The following is a 17,645-nucleotide window of genomic DNA, read 5'->3' as shown; positions in this document are numbered from 1 at the left end:
GTATTTAGTGATTTGAGTTAGGCTTCCTAAACAGTGTATTGGTTTTAATTTCAGTTGATCATATCAACATTTCTTTAACGTTTATTTGCTTTGGTAACTCAATCCTAGCCAATACGCATTTTAACACCATTGAAGCAGCATAGGCCTCTGAAGCCTGAAAAACTTAATGCAAATACTGTTTTAACCATTTATGAAATGTATGTCCTTAATCAAGTCACTTCCCTAAACCTCAGTTTCCTCCTCTGTAAAATCATTACTACCTTACGTGACTGGTGGAGATAACAAATATAAAGCACCTAACCCTGGGCCTGTATGTAGTAAGTCCTCAGGAAAAACATAATTATAAGGACAATGAGGATGTTGCTCTGTCATACTGATCTCCCGTGGGCTTGAAAAGATTTGCATAATCTGATTACTCTTTCTGCCTATGCTTATATTTATATTAGTATGGACAAACTTTTCTACTCTGCAATATATTACTTAAATATATATCAAAAAAAGGTCTGCCTATCTGTTTTTTTGATCTTCAGAGATAAATACTTACAGTAAAAGAGTACTATGTTTAATCCATTGTATGGAGAACACCTGTGTCTCTCCCTCTTGGCCTATATAAAATTATATTTCACCAAAATATAGTAATGACATCACTTTAAAAGTTAACTCTTTATAAAAGTAAATAATCAGATTTATTTACATTTATCCTTAGAAATTCTACATTAGGCAGAGCATTTGCAAACTTATGATGCATTTTTGTAGAGATTTCTTAATGATAATAAAAGGTGATACAATTAGTTCTTGTTACCTTTTCTGTAGCCTCTTTTTTAAAGGACTACGTAGGAAATATTTGGTACCTTAAGGTGGACCCTTAGACAAGATAAAGTTAAAAGTACTTTATGTATATTTTGGTTCTTTTACCATAGGTTAAAATTGATTAAAAATGGAGTGTGTGGTAAGTCAATCATTTTATCTGTATGTGAAAGCCAATATAATCTCCCCTTTTGCCCCACTAAATTCACCTTTAAATGACTTGACCAGATGTTCCCCTGTGGTCTTATCTAAAGAGAAAATCCCTCCTTCCACTCAGGGATCTTCTAGCCTGCTGGATTTTGTGTTTTTTTGCTGAAACAGTATATGGACATTCAAAGCCTATATGTGACGTTATTCCTTTGCTACAGGAAGTAATCTTTATTATTTCAGCCTATACTGTCACTTCTGATTTCAAATGATAAAGAAATATTTAGAAAATTGTCAGCTACTTCATTGTTTACCAAAAGTAGCAAGAAAAATCTTATCAAAAGAAGAGTTGTCAGCATTTATTTTAAGCTTTGTTTTTCTGCAGAATGACAATATGATATTAAGAGTGAAGAATACTTTTAATGGCAAAGCCCGCAGCTCTACAAATGTCAGTCATGTATATGTATATAATGTTTCCTGCTGTTGTAGGAACAGATGTCTTTACAAAGCTTGTCCTGTTTCTGTCTCTTAGGTGATGAATACAGCCCACTGACTTGTATGTCCCATCCCTTTTCTGTCCACTTATAGATGTACTCCAACACAGTTGCTTTAAGTGACGAGTTCATCGCACTGCAGCCATTGTCGAGGGCAAGGAATCAGCTGAGCAAAATTAGGTAGAGTAGGAGGAGTAGAACCTCATTAACTCTTCTGCATGCTAAAGGTCAGCTAAACAGTATTCAAAAGATGAGCAGAGGCATGAATTATGAGTGGGGCAATTTTGTTAGCACAGCTGTCTAATTTGACCTTTATTAATATATATGTTAAAACCTAAAACATATATTCATTTCTTCTTCGAGAAGAAAATTCAGCATAACAAGACAGAGATCTGTACCTTGTTATATATTTTATACCGTACCTATCTTTCTAGCACAATTCTAATGCTTCTGCTTGTCATGTTATCATATTTAAGAATGCTCCTGCATGTTGAGTAATTTAAGCTACAGAAATTCATCGTAAAATTTAGTTTTAAGTTTCAGTTACTTGCAAGTGAGAGTAGCCCATTTTTTATCTTGCCTTACTCTGTATTGTAAATAGATGTGCGTATTTGTCTTTGTGCACTGTAGCGGCTACTGAAGCATTTCACATCCTTGCTATTGTTTAGTACGTCTATAAATTGAAAAATATATTTTGTGTCTTTTATATAGACCTTTATCTCCACAGACAAATCCATTCTGTCAGCTTTCACAAAAAATAACCAGTAGTCTAGAGATGTCTTTTGATGAAAGAGAATGAAAGCTTAAATCCTAGGACTTTTGGTATTACGTTACCAAAACTATGTATTAACTTCATCTCCAGTCTGATTTGAAAAGGGAAAGTAGTATAACTAAATTTTTTTAGTTTTGGCACTCTTCAATTTCTCACCCTGTCAGTATCTTGTGAATTCTTAATCATATATATTTTTTAAATTCTTTTTTATTCTCAAGGTTTCTGATCTGTCTGTGTTCACTTGATCAGATGAATGACTTTGACAAAACACTGCTTAAATGACCTCTTATGTAACTCTATGAGTTCATAATTTTGAGCTGTTGTAAAGTTTTACCAGACCTTTCCATTTTAATTATTATTATAGCTTCAAGCTAATATTTTACTTTGAAATATTCTACTTTGAATTACAAAGGTGTAATAATTGTAGATGAATATACAAATGGGTGTTTAAGTGGTAGTCAACTAGATTTCATGTTTAAAACAAGTGGTAGTCAGGAGTGGCCCAGTAATGTAGTGGTTAAGTTTCTGTGCTCCTTTTCGGCAGCCTGGGGTTCACAGGTTCGGATCCCAGGCATGAACCTACACACTGCTCATCAAGTCATATTGTAGTTGGCGTCCCTCATACAAAATAAAGCAAGATTGGCACAAATGTTAGCTCAGGCCCAGTCGTCCTCATTAATAAATAAATAAGTACATACACACATACAACAAACAAATGGTAGTCAACTAAATTTCATGTTTAAAACAAGAACTAAAGTCAAAACAATTTGAAGATTTACTTTCACCTTTGGTTGAGCCAAATATGTATATCACATTTTATCTGTGCCTTTCTGAAAACAGTGGATGTTTATCACATTTTTGAATATCTAATCATTTATCTCTAAGGCAGTAGGAGAGCTCATTATTTGAAAGAACAGTCCGGCAAACTCTTGTCAAGTGAAGATAACTTTCATATTGTGAATAGTCTTAATATTTTTATGAAGTCATATTTTCACATACGTTGGCTTAAATCAAGCCACATTTTTTGAGCAATACCAGACTAAAAAAGAATGAAATAAGGAGATCATAAATTAAAGAGATCCCAGACTCCGTAATAATGTAATAAAGTAGTAAACTTCATGGTCATCTGTGAAAGAACACAATGAGAGCAGAGTATGTTGGTCAGGTTGCCTTTGCTGCAAGCCGCTCTTCAATCAGGTTGTATAACAAAAGGAGAAGAGCCCTGTTGGGGAGACAGTTGGCCCGAATGCTAGAGCTGCCCTTGGCACTGCTCCCTGTATGTCCTAACCTAATTAGTTTACCTCTCTGAGCCTCCACGTTCTTCACCTATCAAATGATCATTTTACGTACTGTGGACTATTTACTTACTATAAGCATCATAGAAAACCAAAAAGAAGAAATACTATGCTTAGTCAAAGGCCAGGCAGAAATAACAGTGCTTAAATGAGCAGTGAGTGACCACTGAGTGGGCGTTTGCTCATAGCTGCACAAAGAACAAGTGCCCGCCTGCATCTGTCTGCTGATACATGCTGTGAATTTTGAATGCATCTTGTTTTTAAACTGCATTGAACAGTATTCCTGGGTGTGATCCACAGTAGCTTGTTTACTGTTGTGACAGGAAAATTGTGCAGATACCAAATGTCTTTAAGACCTTTCACATCTTTCATCAGGTTAGTATTTCTTAAGAACCATTAATACAAAACTATTAACAACATTCTTTTGAATAAAAGAAAACTTCTTTTGAGTATTTCCCCTTCCCTGTATTATAGGCAAAGCTGTAATAATAAATTATCTGTACATAAACTTATTGTAGTTTTGAAACCAAGGAATTCTACTTTATTTTCTATATATGTAAGAAATTCACTATAGCATTTTTTTCATAGAAATAATTAGTAGTCCTAAAACTGAGAAAACACATAGAAATGAGGAAAAACATGTTTTTATTCGTTGAGGACATTTTTTATAGTTTAAGAAAGGTTAAAATTAGTATGGCTATGGACTACATACTCCTTAGAAGGTCTCTAATACAAATATAGAAAAAGCAAATAATGGAAATTTGTATAAATTAAACTCTCATTAAAAAAACATATTTCAAATTAAGGGTTAAATTAATTTTGTTAAATAAATCAAGTCAATCCAGCACCCCCTTACCCACTGTCTGACATTTGAAAGGCCAAGTGATTGACCCTTCTACTCCCCTGAAGTCCAGTTAGGATAGAGAAGTCTGCTGAAAAGGGGACATGAGAAGTGTGAAATGGGACATACCTTTGCAACAGGAACCCTACATCTTGATGGCAAGGAATTTAATAGAAGAAATTGAATTTTAGTGAAGAAAACCTGATTTTAATTTAACTTTTTGCAGTGGAATATCATGGCTTTGTTTTGTGTGCTTTGTTGTATAACCCTTAAGAAGCTGCTGTTGGCTCTCTTTTGTGACAGTAAATGAATGTGGTGTTGTGCAAACATTCATTTGTGCCTCACAGATTGTGGGCCCCAACTTGCTGTTTTGATTCTAACCCTATATACCAGTGAGAGTATTGTTCTGTAATCTGAGACTTGTTGCTTTTCTGTCCTTCCAGATGGAAGAAGATAAGGGTTCAGTCAGCTCAGCATATGAATTTGCTGAAAGCAAGCACAGAGGGGAGGACAGTAGGCACCTGCTAGCTGAGGCTTGCAGCCAGCAGGACAGTTCTTGCGTGCACTAGGTAGTACTGCGCTGGACCTTCTGGCACATATCCGCTAAGTTCTCGTTGGGGCATGCTATGGGAGAACTGGCCTGACATTTCAGTTTTTACTTTACTAACTCCTCCTCTGTTTCTCGTATGTTGTTTTTGTTTACTTGTTTTCCTTTTTTGTGATCTTTACATTTTTTTGTATGTCCATCCCTGAAAATTTTATTAAGCCTTCTTTGGAGTTATATTGTTAAATCATATTTCACCTCAAATTCTAACCTAATAAGTTATTCTCACAACCTATTTTCTTATATTCAAGAAATTATTTCTTTTCACTTCTCCTTTTGAAAATATGTCGTGCTATTTCTATTATTTCTGAAATCAGTTTTCCCACTTGAAGTTGTAGTTGTGTATCATTTCATACATCTTAATGTGGTTAGACACTAAATTACTTACCTAAGTCTACCTTTTGAGTTGAATGATCAAATGAGTGCTTGGACTCGGTATGGAATAATCTTCTATTGACTGATATTTACCAAACTCTCAGTTCTTAGTTTTCACAAACTTTCATAGTTATATCTTTGTATAAAGAAGTATGAATTGATGAGGACTTGATTCGCTCCCCTCTTGAGGAATAAACCGTAACAACCACTTCTAGACCTAATTGGGATATGCAAAATATTTTAATTGGTAATAATTATGGAGGGTAAAAATTCTTACTAATAATATATTTTTACTTGGACTGTTTGCCATTTTGTATATTGTAATCACTGGTCAAGAAGGTGCTGTTGTCTCATCTGAGATAAACCCTCATAAGTGGTGAAACTTGAAAACAAAGCTACTTGAAGATTGTAAATTCTTTAACTCTACTATAAATCAGACCATGGAACAGGTATAATAGTTTGAAAAATCTGAATTATTCTGGAAGACATTTTTTTAAAATTATATTCCTTTAGTAAATTCCCCTAAATGGAAAATGTTGAAGATTAATCAACTCTAAGTCATTATTAATTGAAAGAAATTCAAAAGAATTCTGAATTTTTGTTTTGTTTTGCAATGCTTCTTATTATCTGTACAATATATTTATCTTATATTTTGCTTTGATAAATATAGAAAGGTTTTTAGTTTTTAAAACATGCCCTGGGGGCTGGCCCCGTGGCCCAGTGGTTAAGTTCGCGCGCTCCGCTGCAGGCGGCCCAGTGTTTCGTTGGTTCGAATCCTGGGCGCGGACTGACACTGCTTATCAAACCACGCTGAGGCAGCATCCCACATGCCACAACTAGAAGGACCCACAACAAAGAAGATACAACTATATACCGGGGGGCTTTGGGGAGAAAAAGGAAAAAATAAAAAAAATAAAAATAAAAAAATCTTTAAAAAAAAAAAAAAAACAAAAACAAAACATGCCCTGATTAGGCAGCAAGGAAAACTCAGCCAAAGAGCTCAATGGGTAAAGAGGGGGAGCTGGCTGGGATTTATATTATGCTCTGTATAATCTACAAAGCAGATAATCCACTTGGGACCTAACTATACTAAAAATGTAAAATTATGTCCTCTGTCATAAAAGTTCCCCAAAGGTTGGAATGGATATTTCATAAGACATGGATCTGGTTGCTGCTCTGCTTTAGTATGTCCATTAAATGTACAGTACAGTTGAGAACTGGGTTCTTAGAATGCTCCTATTAAATAACAGGGGCCTTGTTATGGTTGCCTTTAGAAAGGGATGATAAGTGAATTTTCTCATCATCTTGTGACGTTCGGTCTCTCTTCCTATAAACAAGGAGCCAGAAGGCCCCCCAAACCATGAATGTGATTTTAGTAGAATTGCTGGGGGTGTTGCCCTGATCTATAATTTTTTTCTGCTTATCACTGAATTTTAATTGGTAAATAAAATATATCTTGATTATTTTTCTTCTCACGTATTTCTGCCTTTGGCACAAATTTTGAGATAAAAATCACTTTAAAAAAATAACTTATATAATATTCCTCTTCTATTTTTTCTATCTTGAAATGGCAGTTGTTTTTCTAATCAAAATCTGCTCAGCCTTGCCAAATCAGGCAGAGTGTTATGCTAAGCCCTAAATGTTGCCGTGGGCTAGGGTCTTCTAGTTATCTCACCCTGCTGCCACCTGCCTCTTAGGCCTCCATAGTTTTGTCCTTTCTTTGTCTCTGAATTCCTGGCCTTGCTCTGGATGTCCTCTTTCCAGCAACCATGGAGTTATCAACAGGAAGCTGGAGCTGCTGACCTTTCTCGTTGTGGACCAGGGTGCTTACACCCCACACCTGAAACCGGCTACCAACAACAGCAACAAACATTTTCAACGGTTTCAGCCGACTACAAGGCCCCGTCTCCTGTGACAAAGATACTTACAGCTACTGCCTCATTTAACAAAGCAGTGAACTACAAAGGAACAGAAAACCTTAATGGCCCATATTTAGTTGTTTGGCACCAAAAGCTACACTTTTCTGAATCAATAAAATTTTGTAAGCAAATAGAATTGGATATTTAAAAGACTAATAATATTAAGTCTGCCACCAATAGCAGGACCTAGATGCATACCTGATAAATATGACAATTCACAAACCTAATCTTATTTTCAAATCTTTGCAGACTTATTGAGCAGTTTTTTCATCTGGAGGTTGAAATGAGGAAAAATATTAGTATTGAATTATTTCTACCAAATAGTTATCCTGTGACATGCTGTAAATGGTTGATACTTAGAAAATTGAATTCTTAACATCAGTTGTGCCATGGCTTAGTTCATTAGTTAGTGCTATTCTGATTTACCCTCTCCATTAAAATTGGGAATTTTATCATTTTTCACAGATACTGATACTCTTCTTCACCTAAACTACAAATTCTTAGTCGTGTATTGTTATTTATGTAGCCACATTATTAAAATAAAAGGGCCTCAGTCTTTTTGAAACTAGGAATAAGCCAAATTATCAAAATAAGCTTGCCTAATACATAGAATTCTTATTGTATGGTTATTTTCATAACTAAATTTAGGCAACACATACAGAAATCTCCTCCTCTTTGGAGATGCCTAAAAGACAGTTTGGGAGGTATGTTATTTATATTTATAGCTACCTTTCAAAGTCATCGTTTATTTCACTTGGGGAGAAAGAAGGAAGGGAGTTTAGAAGACTGAGTGTGAGCTTGAGACATGTTTTGGAGTAACAGACCTTGAGTGAGATAACAGCATTTATCTAAATGCCATCGCTAGACAGCCACCTTTTGCAGTTCTAAATAATGAGGTGAAGCTATTACTTGTTTTAGAAGTTTTATTATTCTTAACCAAATTTGGAAATCAGTAATATTTGCTTGTTTTTGATTTCACATTAAAAAGAAAAACATTTCCTTAAACATAAATCTTTTTTTTCCCCTCCTAATTTTAGTTTAAGGCTTCTTCCCAAATAGCTCCTTTAAGGCTATGTAAGGTGCTCACTTTGATTATGAAGTATATGAAACAGTTTTAAGGGCAAAAGAACAAATATGGTTAATAGTTTGATAATTCTTATCTAAATTTTAAAAAACTTTAATTGATTTTACAGGTAAGATGTCATAGGAGTCACTTAAAAAATGTAGAAATATATGACAGTTTTAACATTAGCAGATTTAAGGAAGACAGTTTATAGAAGCAATGGGAGAAACTTCTGCATGTTTACCACCATTGATATGAAAATAATGGAAATGAGAGCAGTGAGCCAGAATTTATTTCAAAAGGCCAGTTCTATCAAGATGGAAGTTGATATTAGCCATACATAGTCATGTTGAATCTCCACAGTTGTTTTGCTTGGCAGCCCTTCCGGCTCTAAGTTGTGTGTTCATTCCTGGGAAGCAAGTGTGTTGGAAAGTGAGTCTCACCAACCAGTCAAAATTTCTGGTAAATTAAAAGTTACTTCTTGGTGCCACCAGGTAGAGTCTTACTCCCATTACTTTACTTTTTTTCTTTTCTGGTATTTATAAGTAGTCCAAAAAAAAAAGGTAATGATTTCCTTGCTTTGCTTTGAATGAAATGAGATCTAAATGCTCTCCCCCATTCCCACTCCCAGTTATACTAGCAGCTATGGCTACATGTCCTCTCGCTGGGCTTCCAGTTCCTGAATATGAGATCAGAGATCTGTCTATGGGAAAGTGGTAGAGCTTGGAGGTTTGCTGGAGAGCAGGATACTGTTTTCTGTGGATAGCTTTACGGAAACACAATTAACCAGCATTCAGTATTTTCAAAGCAGCTGGGACTTTTTTTTAAGTAAAGAAAAAAAGGAAATATATTTTGCTTAATTCAAAAAGTGATCTGAAGGAGTCATTTCTTTATAATATTTTTGACATTTCGAGATGTTTACTCTCTTTTGGGTTGCCCATATATTATCACCTGTCCTTAGGTTTTAAAGTGAAAGGTGATGAATGCAAAGCAAGATGATTACCTAAAATCAGATCCAGACCCAAGCAGTGTTCTGCACCTACGTAGACACTCAAATGCTGCTGACTTTATGGCTTTCAACTTCAGTGAATCCCTATCAGTTGATTGAGCACCAGCTACCTAGGCAAAGCCACATGTTGTTAAACTAAGAAGTACCAGACGAACTCCTTGCTCTCTTGAGTTTCTGGTCCAGTTCAGTGCTCCCCAGATAAATGTGATGAAGGACCAGTTTGTTTTTTTCTTGTTTTGTTTTGTTGTTTTTAATTTCCAGTCCATTGCAGACCAATACGTTTGTAAAATACAATAAAAATGAATTACTAGGAAATGAAACTCAAAAGATACATAAAATAAGCCAATTTTTAAATTATTATCAGATTCAACAGTTATAAAAATATTCTGTCAAGTTGCCATAAAATTTTCTAGTCTCACAGACCAGAAACACTTATCTCCTCATTGGCCAGTGACAGTGTTTTCCGACCAGCACTCATCCATGGGTCACACTGTGATTTGCACTGGTCTTTTTGCAAGAGAGGAGGAGTCATAACTACTCTGTCTTACACTTGTGCTAAATGTGTGCTGAAGACACGTCATGCTTTTCTGCCCACACACAATTACTCATTCTCTTCGCTTAGCCCAAGATGCTCTTTCTTCCCCTTCTCCAGCTATTGAAATCCCATCCAGTCTTCAAGATGTATTTCAAATGCCATCTTTTTTATCGAATCTTTCATGCCCTCCCACTAATACCAACAACAACAGCTGGGTTTGAGCTTTCCCTCCTCTTTTTTGATATTTGTAGCCTGCCTCATACTATAATTATAAGAAGGCAGTATAATGGCATAGTAAAGAGGTTTGGGCTTTGAAATCAAAGAAACCAAGACTCAAGCTCCAGCTAGGTGACCTTGAACAAATTCTTAACCTGTCCATTTCTTCATCTGTAAAATTGGTATGAGTTGGTGCCTATCCCAAAAGGTTGTTCTAAGTTTTAAATAATTCATGAGAAGTGTCTTCTGTAATAACTGGCACCTTCACAGTAAACATCCTGTTAATGTAACTGCCATTATTATTTGTTCCTGACTTATCTCCCACCCTTTTCTTTACCCTTAACTCAGTAGATTGAGGGTAGGATTGCTACCCCCTGTAGGAACCCGCACAGTGCCTTACTCAATAAATAGAAGTTGAATTTAAGTGCTTGTGCCATTTAAGTGATGCAAACAGGCAGTGGAATAGAATACAGAGAGAGAGAGATTATTGATAGTTGGAGAGGTAAGGGACCTTTCGTGGAGATGATGGTATTTAAACTGAATTTGGTGTAGGGGTCAGCATTCTGACAATAATTGGTGACAGGCCCTGACACGTGCCCATAGGCAGGGAACACATGGTTGGCTGTGTGCAGACTGCACAGGAGCATTGGGAAGTGGAGCAGGAAAGGCAGCATGAGGTAAGGTTATAAAGGGCCTTAATGGCCTCCTTGAGGTGTCATACCTTATCCTTTGAGTATATAGGAGCTGTAGAGTCCTGATTTTGAGATGGAGGAATCAGAGCCCAGGGACCCAAGGAGGAAACTGAAGACTGATGAAATCCTGTTACCTAAACCAGCGTTTCCTGAACTATTCCTCTGAATATTAATGTTCCTAAGTAGGAGGGAGTTTACTGAAAAACCAAATTTGAGAATTTCCCTCTGTCTAGCTCTCCCTCTGGAGACTGAGCATGCATCCTGACTTACTGGCAGTCTTTTACTCAAAAAGTCTAGACTAAAATGTAGATTTTTGTTGAACTAGTGTCTCCCAAACTTAATTGGCCAAGAACTTTTTTTCGTGAAGTTTCTGTAAACATCTCACAAAGCACAATTTAAGAATCAGTACCATAAACAGTCCTAAACCAAGGTATTACAATGAAAGAAGTAAAAGTTGGCTGTTTCTCAGTGTTTAGCAGATCCTAGGACACTGGCACCATCTGGTAATCACCAGACAAGAACCGTGCTTTCTTGTCTGCCTGGTATTTGGTAGGGTTACCCTCCGCAGGCCCACACCAGTTGCTTAGGTTCAGAATACCAGGTTATTTACTTTCCATCCCATCCATTTCTTCTGTCCATTGTGAGTGTCTCCACAAATGTCCCCTGTTGCCACACGTACACTAGACACTTGGTGATTCCCAACCTTTGTGAATTGCAACACTGTAATGAATCTATTTTTGTTGTCTTTCTTCCTCCATACTTTCAAAAGATTTGTTATGCAATGTTATGCATGTAAAGGAGAGTGAATGAAAATAAGTTTGTTTAAAATGACAACCCTTGAGAAATTGAGGGGTACCCTTGATTGTGTCAAAACTGGGGTTGGGATTCACTGGGCTATGTGGTCATAACCATTTTTTCCCTCATTTTAACAGGATTAAAATTATTAGGAGTATGGCTTTAAATTATCTTGCTGGATTATTTATCCCTGAATCCATATGAATCTTGCACACTTTCAGAAATTAATTCAATTTTAAATCTTAATAGTACTTCTTAGTCACTTATACCATTAGTTAATTTCTAAAAAGCAAGATGATCTGATTATGAGCATGGTTAGCACTTAATAGTTGCTTAGCAATTTAAGGTAAATGTTGCTTTTTTCAAGGATAATTATGGACTGGATATATGTAGAGTGCTTAGAGCCTGGCACATAGTAAACACTACATATAAAGTGTTTGCTGCTACAGTCATGAGTCACTTAACAACGGGGTACGTTCTGAGAAATGTGTCATTAGGCGATTTTCTTGTTGTACGAACATCATAAAGTGTACTTACATACACCTAGATGTTATAGCCTACTACACACCTAGGCTATCTGGTACTAATCTTGTGGGACCACGGTTGTATATGTAGTCCATTGTTGACTGAAACGTCCTTATGCGGCACATGACTGTATTGTTGCTGCTGCTGTTACTGTTGTTGTTGAAGACTGGGGGTAGGTCCTGCCTGGTTGTCATTTCCCAGTCTGCCAAATCGTTCACGCTCCACTTTTCTCAGTTGCTAGACGTGTTTAACTGAAATTGTAGGAGCGTTTCACCTAAACAAAAATGGAAAAGAGTTAGAGTGCATTAAGTTTCCAAGTGGTTGATGTAAATTATTTTGGCCATAATAAATTATTAAAATGTTAAAATCCAAAATCTTTGCAGATTTAAATAATATCCAGCTGTTGTTATATAATTATTGTACTCAACCTCTAATTTAGGACAGTGCCTTTTAAATATTTTTGTATGATTACTCTTAAAGCCTCCCATATATTTCCATACTATAGAAAGCGTATATTTGTATACGTTACTTTGGTTTTAAGGTGCTTGTTGTAATTTTTTTTAATGCTTTTTGGAAGCCCAAATATGTAAATAACTTCTTTTTTTCTGCTTGAACTCCTCCAGCTTGCTGAAACAAATTCAAGTATCAAGTGCTTGGACTCCATGTGCTGTTTCTCAGAAGGAGAAACAGTGTGCGCATCTGTTGGAAGAATGCTGGAACGAGTAATAGGAAGATGTAGTCCGACCCATGTCAGCAGGTGTGAAATTTCTCTAAGTAACCTTTGCTGCAGATGAGTATTTATCAGTGCTTTCTTTTGTGGGTCATAACAAAAAATACCAATTTTTTTGGCAAATGCGGCTTAAATTTATTTGAAAGTGAAATGGATTCATTCCTTCATCTGTTTCCCGAAGAGACATATTATTATTTAGAGGATGTTAAGGAGTAGAAATAACGTTTTTCACACCTTGGTGTTCTTAAGGTGAATGATATCATATTCCCAAAAGCAGAGCAGCGGTGTCCTGGTGTGTGTGAAGGGTTACATATGGGCAGATATAAATGGTGATTTCCATAGTCCACAGCGTGCCATGTGAATAGTGTCATGTGCCTTGGCTTGGAAGAGATTGGAACAAGTATCTTAAGAGCAGGGAAAAGGGTGGAGGAGGCACTACTTTTATCTGTTGATAAAAGAATTTTTAATATGTGGTTAACTTTGTGTTTTAAAAATGATGAGTATGATGTCATTCACGTATCATAAAATTCAGGTAACTGGCAAAGTTGTTAGTTCCCACTTTGCCTTCAGTTATGGCCATGTCTTTATGGTACAGTTGCATTTATAAATAGCATTCTTATGTTACTATAATGCCTATAGTTTCAGTCCCCATTTATTGATTATAAAGTATGATCAAAAATATTTCCATAATGCTGTGATTCCATTTTGTGGTAATTTTATTCTACATAAAAGAATTACCATGAGCAGTTAACTTTCTTGGGACTTATGTTTTGACTTACACTATTGTATTATAAAATGTATTATAAGAAAGCAGCACTGTCATGTAGCTAGGCCAATGAGTTTCCCAAAGGAAGTTCCAGAAGGACTTAATTTATAATTATATTTTATTTAAGATAGCTTTAGTGTGCAGAACTAAGGTGGAAGTTAGACTAAGAGACTACTATTGAACTTCTCCGGAATTTTTAAAATTTCTACTTCAACAGAAAGGTCTCTTTAATGACAATATGCATCTTCACTATTTAAAAAAATAACTAGAATTAATTTTAAATGAGCCAAAAAATATTTTTCTACTTCATGTATATTCCCATTTTTCTTGATAACAATTATTTAGGTAATATGCCTCCGTTATTCTTCACATAGCCATTTTTATACTGCATTGTCCCTTTTCAACCTGCCCGAGGAATAATGAGATTTAGTTTGGCATATTCTCTTGAAGACGGCTGTTATCATCCGTACTTGTTTTCACTTAAAATTGTGGCTTTTTTTTTGTAAGACTTTATTTTTTTATTTTTCTAATATAATGTTTAATAGTAATTAATGTCTTATTTGACAGACTATAAATACCTTTCCAATTTTGTCTGATATCTCAGGTTGTATTTTTGGTTACTACTGTCTTATGTCCCTTTATTCTTCAAATGAATAACCTAATAAGTCTTTAGAGATCTGTTCATTTTTTCTAGTGGATAAAATCACACAGTATGCAGAGCCACTCGGTGCTTCTCAAAGGGCTAGATGAAAATTGCCATAGATCCATTGACATTATATTTAAACTCTGAAAGTCATTTTGAAATGTAGAGTTTTGTTTTTGTTTTTTACACATAATTGTCTTAGTGAAATATGTTTGGCATTCCTGTTTTGATTTTGGAACAGCCTCTGTTCTATGTTTTTATTTCATTCTAATTTAAAAGGAAGGCAAGGTTGATGCATCTATTACAAAATGTAGACGTCCTTAGATTCATTAACATATGAAACGTCAGAGGTAATGGGCATCACTTGAGAAATACAGCTAGTGCTTTCATATGACAGATCTCTCTGCTGACTAAACTTTTACTATGCAGGCACAAAAATTCTACTTGCATTTTATTAATTGTTGTCATCAAAGAAATATGCCATTATTGCAAGCTCAGTTTCAAAGGCAGCATCGGGGTGCTGTATAAAGGATATACCATATTGTACCCTAAAAGGCTGTACTTCACAATAAATGATTTTCTCTATTATTTTACCAACAGTTACTTTATCTTAATTAAAACTATTTTCTAAATAGAAAGGAGATAATAGTTAATATGTTGTTCAGATTTTTAATATTCTGTCAGATATGATATTTAACATACGAACGCACCTATGTGCTTTGAAAAGATCAAAAATGAAGGAAAACTTACCTAATAAGATTCTTCTACGTAAGCAATGGTTGGAAAAGAAGAAAAGCTAATATAAAATATAGGCAGTTTGGGAGTGGAAAGGACTCCAGATAATTGGGGTGTTGATAGTTATGTTTTGTCATGTGTCTGAGCATACTTTTTCTTGCATAAGTACTTACTCAAAGAAATGCTCAGTCTCACTGCATTCATTTATTTCACAAATACTGAGTGCCTACTATGTACCAGGCACAGTTCTAGGTGCTAGAGAGACAGTAGTAAACAAGGCCTTCCTTAAACTAAGGTAGATATTATTTAAGGTTTTCTGGAAACTAATAAAATTAGAGAACCTGTAAACCACTGGTATGATTGTTGCTAGTTTGTCTTCCTCTTTGCCAACTTTGTAGAGTTTCTAGGTTCCAAACTTCATTACAACTGTGCTCACTTAATTGATATAAACTTGATCTACATACAGAGTCTCTAGGAAACAGCAGATTATTTGGTAAAAGTGAATTTCGGCCATTTTCAATGATGGTCTCTTGGGGCCAGCCCAGTGGTATAGTGGTTAGTTTGTGCACTCCGCTTCAGCAGCCCAGGGTTTGCAGGTTCAGATCCCAGGCACAGACCTATACACTGCTCATCAAGCCATGCTGTGGCAGTGTCCCATATACAAAATAGAGGAAGACTGCCACAGTGGTTAGGTCAGGGACTATCTTCCTCAAGCAAAAAGAAGATTGGCAACCAATGTTAGCTCAAGGCCAATCTTCCTCACCAAAAAAAAACCAAAAAGCTAGTCTCTTCCTCTAACATTTTTGTTTAAGGAAAGTGGAAACCCTGGAAAAAGTTACATAAAATGTATTTAATGTTAAGTGCTTTTAGTTTTTAAGAAAAGCACCTTAGCCTTGGTAATCCTAATATTGTCCTTGAAATAGGTTAGGCTATTTTAAGCATGGAGAGCTATTTTTGCTCTTGAGTTATTTTAGCTTAAATTAGCACAGCTGCAAATAAAATATTATGTAATGGATTGCTAATAGGCTGTATTATTCAGACAGTGGTTAACTTTTCCAGACCAGTAGAGGATCACTTGTTTTCGTGAAGTGAAAACCCTAGTGACATACAGGTATCTTTGATACCTATTGAATAAAGCATTTACTACGTGCGAGCAAATTATACTAAAATCTTTAGAATAGGATTTATAGCTAAAAAATAATAATAATATAGTATGAACATACTACTGTTTCATTCCATACTTTTGATAAATGGGATTTTTGTTTGTTGGTTTGCTTCTCTGATATCAAAATACACCTTAGTTGCTTTTCAGTAAAACTGAATATGCATACCTCTTAAAACAAACTTATTTCTTACTGAATTGTTAAGATTTTTAAGAGTGTCTTATGCTTTACTGCCTCTAGAAATTGTTTTAATGCAAAGGAATGTCTGAACTTTGGCTAATATTTTTATATAATGATTAGAGCCTTATTTTTCCCAAGTTTTTATATGATATAAATGGAATATCCATTCAATGCTAGTATGAAGAACTTCTCTTTAGCATTTAAAAATGAATCAATCAGTGACTTTTTTAATACTCAAATTGCATTTTGGTCTTAAGTTTCAGAGTAAATTACTTTTTCTTAATTAAAACATGGGTCCTGGTGAGCTAAACTTTTCTCTTCCTGTTACTTTAGATTATGGAGTGCATCGGATCCTTTCTGTAGCAACGACAGGAGCATCTTGACTCTCTCCACAATGGAATCATCCACTTGTTAAAGTGGCAGTAGTACTTTGTGGGAGCCATTTCAACTCCTTTCCTCAAATTCAGCATGATCATCCTGGTAATGGCCGTGCTGGCTCCTCAGATTTGCTTTCTGAAATCTCGGGGAGTAGTTCACACCCACTCAGTTATAATGGCAAACAAACAAAAAGCATTAACACAAGCCCCTTCCAGCCCCCTTAATTTAAATCTAAACATGTTAAAATTTTTGAATAAAGAGACATTTTCCATCTCTTTGTCTGGATTGTCCCTTGTGCTTATGGGACTCTTTAATGGCATTTCAGCCTCTTGCTAAGGCCACTATATTTTAATATCAAGATAGACAAGGGAGATAATTCCTAGTTAATTGTATTTTTTAGTATTAGCTTGGTTATTGAGTGTTCTATTTAAATCTGCTTCTGTAAATTATGCTGAAAAGTTTGCCTTGAAAACTCTATTTTTTTATTAGAGTTATATTTGAAGCTTTTCATGAGAAAAGTTAATGTGAATAGTAAGGAATTTTGGTCTCTCAGTGACCTATGTTGTTAATTCATTAATGCTTTCTAAGTTCACAGAGCAAATTAGGAGAATGCGTTTCCAACCGTTTTTTCCTGCACTTTGGTAGTAAATACATAGGAATACCAGACTTCTCTCTGTGTACTGTAGCACAACCAGTAAAGTTAACCATTTACATGCAAGCGGTGTACCATATCTCATATCTGTAAACTGGAATCAAGTCCATTCGCCAAATTTCAATATGATGTTTACTAATATTTTTGTGACAGAATATGAAGAACCGTTAGGGTGTAAATTATATACCATTAGCATATTATTATTTAATGTGTTTATCATTGGATCTTTTGCATGCTTTAATCTGATTAATATATTTCTATTTGCTTTTTTTCTCTCTATCTGAAAGCTCTGTTTATAGTATTTTATGA

General features: G+C 35.3%; 1 protein-coding gene across 7 annotated transcripts in view; it reads left to right on the top strand.

The window, feature by feature from the left end:
- The window catches only part of ATP11B (ATPase phospholipid transporting 11B (putative)), a 110,168-nt gene extending 93,211 nt beyond the window's left edge, over positions 1-16,957 (top strand). For 5 of the 7 annotated variants that reach the window (XM_070509362.1, XM_044771136.2, XM_070509365.1 and 2 more), the window contains 2 exons: positions 12,713-12,846; positions 16,640-16,957. In XM_070509362.1, coding sequence (XP_070365463.1) covers positions 12,713-12,846; positions 16,640-16,721 — 216 coding nt within the window. In that variant the 3' untranslated portion in view covers positions 16,722-16,957. Of the gene's footprint in view, positions 1-1,542; positions 1,629-4,799; positions 4,926-12,712; positions 12,847-16,639 lie in introns of all 7 variants that reach the window. The other 2 variants (XR_011503268.1, XM_070509361.1) reach the window with 2 other exon arrangements.
- Positions 16,958-17,645: the final 688 nt, after the last annotated feature.

This window comes from Equus asinus, chromosome 5 (genome assembly GCF_041296235.1).
Source record: "Equus asinus isolate D_3611 breed Donkey chromosome 5, EquAss-T2T_v2, whole genome shotgun sequence".
In the NCBI taxonomy this organism is placed as follows: Eukaryota; Metazoa; Chordata; class Mammalia; order Perissodactyla; family Equidae; genus Equus; species Equus asinus.
The sequence above is the reverse complement of the archived record's forward strand: the minus strand, read 5'-3'. Positions and strand labels throughout refer to the sequence as shown.